Genomic DNA, 13,102 nt, shown 5'->3' on the forward strand with positions numbered 1-13,102 from the left:
AGTCCCCTGGTCCTGATGAAATGCGTCCCAGGGTGTTAAAAGAGATGGCGGAAGTTATGGCAGATGCATTCATTATAATCTACCAAAATTCTCTGGACTCTGGGGAGGTACCAGTGGATTGGAAAGCAGCTAATGTAACGCCTCTGTTTAAAAAAGGGGGCAGACAAAAGGCAGGTAACTATAGACCGGTTAGTTTAACATCTGTAGTGGGGTAAATGCTTGAAGCTATCATTAAGGAAGAAATAGCGGGACATCGAGATAGGAATAGTGCGATCAAGCAGACGCAACATGGATTTATGAAGGGGAAATCATGTTTAACTAATTTACTGGAATTCTTTGAGGATATAACGAGCATGGTGGATAGAGGTGTACCGATGGATGTGGTGTATTTAGATTTCCAAAAGGCATTCAATAAGGTGCCACACAAAAGGTTACTGCAGAAGATAAAGGTACGCGGAGTCAGAGGAAATGTAATAGCATGAATTGAGAATTGGCTGGCTAACAGAAAGCAGAGAGTCGGGATAAATCGTTCCTTTTCAGGTTGGAAATTGGTGGTTCGTGGTGTGTCACAGGGATGGCTGCTGGGACCACAACTGTTTACAATATACATAGATGACCTGGAAGAGGGGACAGAATGTAGTGCAACAAAATTTGCAGATGACACAAAGATTAGTGGGAAAGCGGGTTGTGTAGAGCACACAGAGAGGCTGCAAAGAGATTTAGATAGGTTAAGTGAATGGGCTAAGGTTTGGCAGATGGAATACAATGTCGGAAAATGTGAGGTCATCCACCTTGGGAAAAAAAACAGTAAAAGGGAATATTATTTGAATGGGGAGAAATTACGACATGCTGCGGTGCAGAGGGACCTGGGGGTCCTTGTGCATGAATCCCATAAAGTTAGTTTGTAGGTGCAGCAGATAATCAGGAAGGTGAATGGAATGTTGGCCTTCATTGCGAGAGGGATGGAGTACAGGGTATTGGTGAGGCCGCACCTGGAGTACTGCGTGCAGTTTTGGTCACCTTACTTAAGGAAGGATATACTAGCCTTGGAGGGGGTACAGAGATGATTCACTAGGCTGATTCCGGAGATGAGGGGGTTACCTTATGATGATAGATTGAGTAGATTGGGTCTTTACTCGTTGGAGTTCAGAAGGATGAGGGGTGATCTCATAGAAACATTTAAAATAATGAAAGGGATAGACAAGATAGAGGCAGAGAGGTTGTTTCCACTGGTTGGGGAGACTAGAACGAGGGGGCACAACCTCAAAATATGGGGGAGCCAATTTAAAACTGAGTTGAGAAGGAATTTCTTCTCCCAGAGGGTTGTGAATCTGTGGAATTCTTTGCCCAAGGAAGCAGTTGAGGCTAGCTCATTGAATGTATTCAAGTCACAGATAGATAGATTTTTAACCAATAAGGGAATTAAGGGTTATGGGGAGCAGGCGGGTAAGTAGAAACATAAAAACATAGAAACATAGAAAATAGGTGCAGGAGTAGGCCATTCGGCCATTCGAGCCTGCACCGCCATTCAATGAGTTCATGGCTGAACATGCAACTTCAGTACCCCATTCCTGCTTTCTCGCCATACCCCTTGATCCCCCTCGTAGTAAGGACTTCATCTAACTCCTTTTTGAATATATTTAGTGAATTGGCCTCAACAACTTTCTGTGGTAGAGAATTCCACAGGTTCACCACTCTCTGGTGAAGAAGTTTCTCCTCATCTCGTTCCTAAATGGCTTACCCCTTATCCTTCGACTGTGACCCCTGGTTCTGGACTTCCCCAACATTGGGAACATTCTTCCTGCATCTAACCTGTCTGAACCCATCAGAATTTTAAAAGTTTCTATGAGGTCCCCTCTCATTCATCTGAACTCCAGTGAATACAAGCCCAGTTGATCCAGTCTTTCTTGATAGGTCAGTCCCGCCATCCCGGGAATCAGTCTGGTGAACCTTTGCTGCACTCCCTCAATAGCAAGAATGTCCTTCCTCAAGTTAGGAGACCAAAACTGTACACAATACTCTAGGTGTGGCCTCACCAAGGCCCTGTACAACTGTAGCAACACCTCCCTGCCCCTGTACTCAAATCCCCTCGCTATGAAAGCCAACATGCCATTTGCTTTCCTAACCGCCTGCTGTACCTGCATGCCAACCTTCAATGATTGATGTACCATGACACCCAGGTCTCGTTGCACCTCCCCTTTTCCTAATCTGTCACCATTCAGATAATCGACTGTCTCTCTGTTTTTACCACCAAAGTGGATAACCTCACATTTATCCACATTATACTTCATCTGCCATGCATTTGCCCACTCACCTAACCTATCCAAGTCACTCTGCAGCCTCATAGCATCCTCCTCGCAGCTCACACTGCCACCCAACTTAGTGTCATCCGCAAATTTGGAGATACTACATTTAATCCCCTCATCTAAATCATTAATGTACAGTGTAAACAGCTGGGGCCCCAGCACAGAACCTTGCGGTACCCCACTAGTCACTGCCTGCCATTCTGAAAAGTACCCATTTACTCCTACTCTTTGCTTCCTGTCTGCCAACCAGTTCTCACATCAGAACACTACCCCCAATCCCATGTGCTTTAACTTTGCACATTAATCTCTTGTGTGGGACCTTGTTGAAAGCCTTCTAAAAGTCCAAATACACCACATCAACTGGTTCTCCTTTGTCCACTTTACTGGAAACATCCTCAAAAAATTCCAGAAGATTTGTCAAGCATGATTTCCCTTTCACAAATCCATGCTGACTTGGACCTATCATGTCACCTCTTTCCAAATGCACTGCTATGACATCCTTAATAATTGATTCCATCATTTTACCCACTACCGATGTCAGGCTGACCGGTCTATAATTCCCTGTTTTCTCTCTCCAGCCTTTTTTAAAAAGTGGAGTTACATTGGCTACCCTCCACTCGATAGGAACTGATCCAGAGTCTATGGAATGTTGGAAAATGACTGTCAATGCATCTGCTATTTCCAAGTGAAGCTGAGACCACGGCCAGATCAGCCATGATCTTTTTGAATGGCGGAGCTGGTTCGAGGGGCTAGCTGGCCTACTCCTATTCCTAATTCTTATGTTCTTATGTTCTTATTGAGGAAGATGTTAATCCTTTTAAAAGAAACAAAATGAATGGTACAGTGGCAGACAGTGGAATGTGACATAGATGCTGTAATGCATTCACCACTAGCACCATACAACTCAAGCTGGTGCAGTGCATACGTCCTCACTATCTCTAACACCCACACCCTCAGTGCACCAACCCCTGTTCAGCGTGCCGCTTGCTGTCGGACAACTCAAAGTTCTGCAGAGATCGGGGAACGCAGATCTTACAGCCGATGATGTTGAGGAAAGCTCGCCTGAATGACCTGTTGAAAAATCCGTAGAGGAATGGATTCATGGAAGAATTACTGTAGCCGAGCCAGACCAAGACCTCCCATGTCACTCTGTCTACCTTGTGACCCACGAAAGGGTTAATGATATTCGCTGTGAAGAAGGGCAACCAGAAGGCAAGAAAAGTGCCGATAATTATCCCCAGGGTTTTAGCAGCCTTCCTTTCCCGTCTCGGGGATTGTTTGTGTGCATGAGCCGTTACTAAACCTGAGCCACCTCCCTGGATATGGTTCTCCACTGCGTTAATCTGAATTGCCTGTTTTCTAGCTGCCCTGTAAACCTTCCAGTATGCCGCCAGCATCATGAACACGGGCAGATAAAAGGCGATGAGCGACGCACAGACAGCGTAGGCTTGGTTGACCACGAGTGCACATCTGCCATTGGCCAGCAAGTGCGGATCCACACCCCATCTGTGCAGCTGTAGCATTATCGGGACGAATGATATCGTTGCGGGGACCAGCCAGCAGACGAGGAGCAGAGAGGCCACCCTGCCGGGGGACATCATGTAATGGTACACAAGAGGGTCGCAGACGGCATAGTAGCGGTCAAGCGCAATGCAACTCAGGTGAAGTATGGAGGCGGTGCAGAGCATCACGTCCAGGCTTGAATGGATTTGACAGAAGATGGATCCAAAGTGCCAACATCCTTCAATGGTCCTGATCATACTATAGGGCATCACCACAATCCCGACGAGGAAGTCGGCGATGGATAGCGATAACACAAACGCATTGGTTGGAGTCCGCAGCTGCTTGAAGTAGACAACAGCAAGCACCACTAGGAAATTGCCAACCATTGTGACTGTCACAATCACCATAATGAAGATGTAAAGGCCTATCCTGACAGCAGGCGTCTCTGTGCTCGACAAGCATTGATCAGCTGTTCTCCAACCCGGTGAGCCGGTGGCATTTAATGAACTCGAGGCATTCTCCATGTTTTGGGATACTTCTACCTAGGGGAAAGTGGAGATATAATCAGAAAAGGCATCTGGACTACATTTGCTGTCACACACAACCTTTATAGCTGGCCCTCTGGTATCTCGTCGGAATGATATTCTTCATTGGCTATTTGTTGATTCTCAGGATGTGGGTATCACTGGCAAGACCAGCATTTATTGCCTGAAGAAGATGGTGGTGGGCCTTCATTTTAAAACGTTAGCAGTTTGATCCAACTGAATGGCTTCAGAGGGCAGTTCAGACTCAACCAGTGGACTCACATATAGACCAGACCAGGTCAGGATGGTAGGTTCCTTCCCTACAACGCATTCATGAAACAGTTGGTCTTTTACCACAATCCAACAGCTTCATGCTCACTTATACTGATGCCAGATTTTAATTTCCAGATTTTTTTAAAACTCAATTCAAATTCTCAAACTGCCAAGGTGAGATTTAAAATTATGTCATAATAACATATGAAATAGGAGCAGGAGTAGGCCATAGGGTCTCTCGAGCCTGCTCCGCCATTTAATACGATCATGGCTGATCCGATCATGGATTAGGGCCACTTCCCCGTCCGCTCTCCATAACCCCTTATTCCCTTACCGGTTAAGAAACTGTCTCTCTCTGTCTTAAATTTATTCAATGTCCCAGCTTCCACAGCTCTCTGAGGCAGTAAATTCCACAGATTTACAACCCTCTGAGAGAAGATATTCCTCCTCATCTCAGTTTTACATCATGGTACATCAGTCATTGAGGTGCAGCAGGTGGTGAAGAAGGCAAATGGCATATTGGCCTTCATAGTTAGGGGATTTGAGTATAGGAGCAGAGAGGTCTTGCTGTAGTTGTACAGGGCCTTGGTGAGGCCTCACCTGGAATACTGTGTTCAGTTTTGGTCTCCTAATCTGAGGAAGGACGTTCTTGCTATTGAGGTGTGCAGTGAAGATTCACCAGACTGATTCCCGGGATGGCAGGACTGACATATGAGGAGAGACTGGATCGATCAGGCTTATATTCACTGGAGTTTAGAAGAATGAGAGGGGACCTCATAGAAACATTTAAAATTCTGACGGGACTGGGCAGGTTAGATGCAAGAAGAATGTTCCCGATGTTGGGGGAGTCCAGAACCAGGGGTCACAGTCTAAGGATAAGGGGTAAGCCATTTAGGACCGAGGAGAAACTTCTTCACTCAGAGAGTTGTTAACCTGTGGAATTCTCATCCGCAGAGAATTGTTGATGCCAGTTTTTTAGATATATTCAAGAGGGAGTTGGATATGGCCCTTACGGCTAAAGGGGTCAAGGGGTATGGAGAGAAAGCAGGAAAGGGGTACTGAGGTGAATGATCAGCCATGATCTTATTGAATGGCGGTGCAGGCTTGAAGGGCTGAATGGCCTACTCCTGCACCTATTTTCTATGTTTCTATGTTTCTATGTTTAAATGGGCGGCCCCTTATTCTAAGATAATGCCCTCTAGTTCTAGTCTCCCCCATCAGTGGAAACATCCTCTCTGCATCCACCTTGTCAAGCCCCCTCATAATCTTATACGTTTCGATAAGATCACCTCTCATTCATCTGAATTCCAATGAGTAGAGGCCCAATCTATGCAACCATTCCTCATAAGTACTGTGGATTATTAATCCAGATCTCTGGATTACTAGTCCACTAATATAACTATTTTGCTAGTGAGTGTAGTCAGTTTGATGGTGGGGTTGTTACAGCTGAGCCCTATTCCGAAATCCATTTGCATTTTCTAACAGGGATCGATGGACAATGGCCAGGAGTGAAAACCCTGACTGGTCTTTGACTTCAGGAGTCCAGGGCCACTGAAGCCAATTGTAGTTCCCAAGTTACTGTCCTTGTTGAGGATGTGTGTGGGCGTTGGGTGAGGTTAGGATCATACTTGGATGTGATTCCTCCCCTCCTCCACCACCCACTCCACCATGCTGATTTTTGGAAGGGAATAGGTTAATAACTTTTTGAGAAACTAGCAGGAGGGTCAGTAACCAGACACAGATTTGAGATAATTGTCACAAGAACCAGAGGGGAGATGAGGAATATTTATTTTATTCAGTGAGTTGTAATGATCTGGAACACACTGCCTGAAAGGAAGTGGAAGCAGATTCAATAATAACTTTCAAAAGAGAATTGGATAAATACTTGAAAAGGAAAATGTTGCAGAGCTATGGGGAAAGAGCAGGGAAGTGGAACAAATTGGATAACTATTTCTAAGAGCTGGCACAGGCACAACAACAACTTGTATTTATATAGCGCCTTCAACGTAGTGAAACGTCTCAAGGTGCTCCACAGGAGTATTATGCAATAAAAATTTGACACCGAGTCGCATAAGTAGAAGTTAGTGCAGGTGACCAAAAGCTTGGTCAAAGAGGTATGTTTTAAGGAACATCTTGAAGGAGGAAAGAGAGGCAGAGAGGCGGAGAGGTTTAGGCAGGGAGTTCCAGAGCTTAGGGTCTAGACAACAGAAGGCACGGCAACTGATGGTTGAACGATTATAATCAAGGTACTAAGAAGGGCAGAATTAGAGGAGTGCAGACATCTCGGGGGGTTGTGAGGCTGGAGGAGATTACCAAGATAGGGAGGGGCGAGGCCATGGAGGGATTTGAAAATAAGGATGAGAATTTTGAAATTTAGGCATTGCTTAACTGAAGCCAATGTAGGTCAATGTAGGTGAGCACAGCGGTGATGGGTGAGCGGGACGTGGTGTGAGTTAAGACACGGGCAGCCGAGTTTTGGATCACCTCTAGTTTACAAAGGGTAGAATGTGGGAGGCCAGCCAGGAATGCATTAGAATAGTCAAGTCTAGAGGTAACAAAGGCATGGATGAGGGCTTCAGCAATGGATGAGCTGAGGCAGGGGCGGAAGTGGGCAATGTTACAGAGATGGAAATAGGCGTTTTTAGTTTTGCTGGGGATATGTAGTCGAATGCTCATTTCTGATGGGCCTTATAGTCTCCTTCTGTGCTCTATGATTCTATGAACTACTGTGAGTTGTACTTTGTCTTATTCGCTCTGTTTTATCGACATTACTGTGACCAGTGGTCCTTTAAACCTTCTTCTCTTGTTCCTCTCCTCCCTACATCCACACCGAGTTGAAACCAAGACGCCATATCATTGCAACAACAACTTGCATTTATATAGCATCTTCAATGGAGCAAAACATCTTATTCTATTTCCTTGTTTTCCAGAACCTTAAAAAATAAATCTCTATACCTTCCTCCTACAATCTGTGATCTTGTCTTCTCTTTCAGCTTTGGTTCAACTAATAGCAACCTCGCCTCTGAGTCAGAAGGTTGTGGGTTCAAGTTCAGGAACTTGAGCACATAAGTGCAGGCTAACACTCCAGTGCAGTGCTGAGGGAGTGCTGCACTGTCAGAGGTGCTGTCTTTCGGATGAGACATTAAACCAAGCTCTCTAATCTCTAAGGTGGATGTAAAAGATCCCATGGCACTATTTCGAAGAAGGGCAGGGGAGTTATCCCCGGTGTCCTGGACAATATTTATCAGAGTAACTATTTGTACTGTCCTTTTTCTGTCCTTCTGCGCCTGCGTCCTCTGGACTCCGCCCCAAGGCCGCCCACCCGAAACCGGAACCAAAGTGGAGCCCCGTAATAGACCACATTGTTCCTCAGAGCCTGCGGGTGGCCAAGAGGGGTGGCGGGGAGAGAAACAGCGAGCGGCGGGGAGGGGAGGTGGGGAGAGAGACTGCGGGTGGCAGGGAGAGAGACTGCGGGCGGTGGGGAGAGAGACTGCGGGCGGTGGGGAGAGAGACTGCGGGCGGTGGGGAGAGAGACTGCGGGCGGTGGGGAAGGGGGAGAGGCGGAGAGGAGAGGCGGGGAGAGAACCTGTGGGCAGCAGGGAGCGAGACTGCGGGCGGTGGGGAGAGGGGGAAAGACACTGTGGCAGGGGGGTGGGGGAGAGAGACACGGGGAGGGGGGGAGAGAAAGAAACGGGGGAGACCGAGACGGGGAGAGAGACACGGGTGGAGAGAGAGAGACACGGGGGAGGAGAGAGAGACACGGGGGAGGAGAGAGAGACACGGGGGAGGAGAGAGAGACACGGGGAGAGAGAGAGAGAGACACGGGGAGAGCGAGAGAGAGACACGGGGAGAGAGAGAGAGACACGGGGAGAGAGAGACATGGGGGAGGAGAGAGAGACACGGGGGAGGAGAGAGAGACATGGGGAGAGAGAGAGAGAGACACGGGGGGAGAGAGAGAGACACGGGGGAGGAGAGAGAGAGACATGGGGAGAAAGAGACATGGGGGAGGAGAGAGAGACACAGAGGAGGAGAGAGAGACACGGGGGAGGAGAGAGAGAGAGACACGGGGAGAGAGAGAGAGACACGGGGGAGGTGAGAGAGAGACACGGGGAGAGAGAGACACGGGGGAGGAGAGAGAGACATGGGGGAGGAGAGAGAGAGACACGGGGAGAGAGAGAGAGACACGGGGGAGGAGAGAGAGAGACACGGGGAGAGAGAGAGAGACACTGGGGAGGAGAGAGAGAGACACAGGGAGAAAGAGACACGGGGGAGGAGAGAGAGAGACACGGGGAGAGCGAGAGAGAGACACGGGGGAGGAGAGAGAGACATGGGGAGAGAGAGAGAGAGACACGGGGGGAGAGAGAGAGACACGGGGGAGGAGAGAGAGAGACATGGGGAGAAAGAGACATGGGGGAGGAGAGAGAGACACAGAGGAGGAGAGAGAGACACGGGGGAGGAGAGAGAGAGAGACACGGGGAGAGAGAGAGAGACACGGGGGAGGTGAGAGAGAGACACGGGGGAGGAGAGAGAGACACGGGGGAGGAGAGAGAGACATGGGGGAGGAGAGAGAGAGACACGGGGAGAGAGAGAGAGACACGGGGAGGAGAGAGAGAGAGACACGGGGAGAGAGAGAGAGACACTGGGGAGGAGAGAGAGAGACACAGGGAGAAAGAGACACGGGGGAGGAGAGAGAGAGACACGGGGAGAGAGAGAGACACGGGGGAGGAGAGAGAGAGCACGGGGAGAGAGAGACACAGGGGAGGAGAGAGAGACACGGGGAGAGAGAGACACGGGGGAGGAGAGAGAGACACGGGGGAGGAGAGAGAGACACGGGGAGAGAGAGAGAGACACGGGGGAGGAGAGAGAGACACGGGGGAGGAGAGAGAGACACGGGGGAGGAGAGAGAGACACGGGAAGAGAGAGAGAGACGGCGAGAGAGAGAGACACGGGGAGGGAGAGAGAGACGCGGGAAGAGAGAGACACGGGAAGAGAGAGACATGGGGGGTGGGTAGAGAGGGACACGGGGGGGGGGGAGAGAGACATGGAGGGGGAGAGCGATACGGGGGGGGAGAGAGAGATATGGGGGGGAGAGAGACATGAGGAGAGAGACACGGGGAGAGCGAGAGAGACGGCGAGAGAGAGAGACATGGGGAGGGAGAGAGAGACACGGGGAGAGAGAGAGAGACATGAGAAGAGAGAGAGAGACATGGGAAGAGAGAGAGAGACACGGGAAGAGAGACACGAAAAGAGAGAGAGAGACACGGGGGGTTGGGTAGAGAGAGAGACATGGGGGGGTGGGTAGAGAGATACACGGAGGGGTGGGTAGAGAGAGACATGGAGGGGTGGGTAGAGAGAGACATGGGGGGGTGGGTAGAGAGATACACGGAGGGGTGGGTAGAGAGACACGGGGGGTTGGGTAGAGAGAGACATGGAGGGGTGGGTAGAGAGACACGGGGGGGTGGGTAGAGAGAGACATGGAGGGGTGGGTAGAGAGACACGGGGGGGGGTGGGTAGAGAGAGACATGGAGGGGTGGGTAGAGAGAGACACGGGGGGGTGGGTAGAGAGAGACATGGACGGGTGGGTAGAGAGAGACACGGGGGGGTGGGTAGAGAGAGACATGGAGGGGTGGGTAGAGAGAGACACGGGGGGGGGAGAGAGAGACACGGGGGGGTGGGTAGAGAGATACACGGGGGGGTGGGTAGAGAGAGACATGGAGGGGTGGGTAGAGAGAGACACGGGGGAGTGGGTAGAGAGAGACATGGAGGGGTGGGTAGAGAGAGACACAGGGGGGGTGGGTAGAGAGAGACACGGGGGGGAGAGAGAGACACGGGGGGGTGGGTAGAGAGATACACGGGGGGGTGGGTAGAGAGAGACATGGAGGGGTGAGTAGAGAGACACGGGGGGGGTGGGTAGAGAGAAACACGGGGGGGAGAGAGAGACACGGGGGGGTGGGTAGAGAGAGACACGGGGGGGTGGGTAGAGAGAGACACGGGGGGGTGGGTAGAGAGAGACATGGAGGGGTGGGTAGAGAGAGACATGGAGGGGTGGGTAGAGAGAGACATGGAGGGGTGGGTAGAGAGAGACACGGGGGGGTGGGTAGAGAGAGACACGGGGGGGTGGGTAGAGAGAGACATGGAGGGGTGGGTAGAGAGAGACATGGAGGGGTGGGTAGAGAGAGACACAGGGGGGTTGGGTAGAGAGAGACACGGGGGGTAGAGAGAGACACGGGGGGGTGGGTAGAGAGAGACACGGGGGGTGGGTAGAGAGAGACATGGAGGGGTGGGTAGAGAGAGACACAGGGGGGTTGGGTAGAGAGAGACACGGGGGGGAGAGAGAGACACGGGGGGTGGGTAGAGAGAGACACGGGGGGGGTGGGTAGAGAGAGACACGGGGGAGTGGGTAGAGAGAGACACGGGGGGGGTGGGTAGAGAGAGACATGAAGGGGTGGGTAGAGAGAGATACGGGGGAGTGGGTAGAGAGAAACACAGCGGGGGTGGGTAGAGAGAGACACGGGGGGGGAGAGAGAGACACGGGGGCGGAGAGAGATAAGGGGGCAGAAAATAGAAAGGGACACGGGGGAGAGACACACGGGAGAGAGACACGGGAGGGGGAGAGACACGGGGGGAGAGACACGGGGGGGAGAGACACGGTGGGGAGAGACACGGGGGGGAGAGACACAGGGGGAGAGATACGGGGGGGAGACACGGGGGGGGAGAGACACGGGGGGGGAGAGACATGGGGGAGAGACATGGGGGGGAGAGACACGGGGGTAGAGACACGGGGGGGGGAGAGACACGGGGAGGAGAGAGACACGGGGGGGTGAGACACAGGGGGGAGAGACACGGGGAGTGGAGAGAGACACGGGGAGGCGAGAGAGACACGGGGGGTGGAGAGACACAGGGGAGGCGAGAGAGACACGGGGGAGGAGAGAGAGACACGGGGAGAGAGAGAGAGACACGGGGGGGAGAGAGAAACACGGGGGGAGAGAGACACGGGGAGAAGAGCGAGAGAAATGGGGGAGGAGAGAGAGAGACACAGGGAGAGAGAGAGACACGGGGAGGAGAGAGAGAGACACGGGGGAGGAGAGAGAGAGACACAGGGAGAGAAAGATACGCGGAGAGAGAGAGAAACACGGGGAGAGAGAGAGAGACACGGGGACAGAGAGATAGACACAGGAACAGAGAGGGAGAGACGGGGGGGAGAGAGAGAGAGAGACACGGGAAGAGAGAGAGAGACATGGGGAGAGAGAGAGAGTCATGGGGTGAGAGAGAGAGACACGGGAAAAGAGAGAGACATGGGGAGATAGAGAGAGACGGCGAGAGGGAGCGAGACACGGGGGGAGAGAGAGAGACACGGGGAGAGAGAGAGAGACGGCGAAAGAGAGAGAGACACGGGGAGAGAGAGAGACACACGGGGAGAGAGAGAGAGACACGGGGAGAGAGAGAGAGACGCGAGAGAGAAACACGGGGAGGGGGAGAGAGACACGGGGAGAGAGAGAGACACGGGGAGAGAGAAAGACACGGGGAGAGAGGGAGAGAGCGACACGGGGAGAGAGAGAGCGACACGGGGAGAGAGAGAGAGACGGCGAGAGAGAGACACGGGGAGAGAGAGAGAGACACCGGAAGAGAGAGAGAGACACCGGGAGAGAGAGAGAGACACGGGGAGAGAGAGAGAGAGATACACGGGGAGAGAGAGAGAGAGAGACACGGGAAGAGAGAGAGAGAGAGACACGGGGAGAGAGAGAGACACGGGGGGAGAGAGAGAGAGAGAGAGAGAGAGAGACATGGGGAGAGAGAGAGAGAGAGAGAGACATGGGAAGAGAGAGAGAGAGACACGGGAAGAGAGAGAGAGAGACACGGGGAGAGAGAGAGAGACACGGGGAGAGAGAGAGAGACATGGGGAGAAAGAGAGAGAGACACGGGGAGAGAGAGAGAGAGAGAGAGAGACACGGGGAGAGAGAGAGAGAGACACACACGGGGAGAGAGAGAGAGAGAGAGAGAGACACACAGGAAGAGAGAGAGAGACACGGGGAGAGAGAGAGAGACGGCAAGAGACAGAGAGACATGGGGAGAGAGAGAGAGACACGGGGAGAGAGAGAGAGACACGGGGAGAGAGAGAGAGACATGGGGAGAAAGAGAGAGAGAGAGACACGGGGAGAGAGAGAGAGACACGGGAAGAGAGAGAGAGAGAGAGAGAGACACACGGGGAGAGAGAGAGAGAGACACGGGGAGAGAGAGAGAGCGACACGGGGAGAGAGAGAGAGACACGGGGAGAGAGAGAGAGAGACACGGGGAGAGAGAGAGAGAGACACGGGGAGAGAGAGAGAGATAGAGACACGGAGAGAGAGAGAGAGAGAGACGGGGAGAGAGAGAGAGACACGGGGAGAGAGAGAGAGACACGGGGAGAGAGAGAGAGAGACACGGGAAGCGAGAGAGAGAGAGAGAGACACGGGGAGAGAGAGAGAGACACGGGGAGAGAGAGAGAGAGAGACACGG

The 13,102-nt window shown here is 51.8% G+C and overlaps 1 protein-coding gene across 1 annotated transcript; it reads right to left on the reverse strand.

The window, feature by feature from the left end:
• Positions 1-3,259: 3,259 nt before the first annotated feature.
• LOC139228540 (5-hydroxytryptamine receptor 4) lies at positions 3,260-4,195 on the reverse strand. Its single transcript, XM_070859635.1, has one exon. It carries the CDS (start codon positions 4,193-4,195, stop codon positions 3,260-3,262), a length of 936 nt encoding a protein of 311 aa, XP_070715736.1.
• Positions 4,196-13,102: the final 8,907 nt, after the last annotated feature.

This window comes from Pristiophorus japonicus, chromosome 2 (genome assembly GCF_044704955.1).
Source record: "Pristiophorus japonicus isolate sPriJap1 chromosome 2, sPriJap1.hap1, whole genome shotgun sequence".
NCBI lineage: Eukaryota > Metazoa > Chordata > Chondrichthyes > Pristiophoridae > Pristiophorus > Pristiophorus japonicus.

Bases quoted from the DNA above. Each gene is read 5' to 3' on its own strand.
- LOC139228540 (XM_070859635.1), bottom strand. From the start codon at position 4,195: ATGGTTGGCAATTTCCTAGTGGTGCTTGCTGTTGTCTACTTCAAGCAG.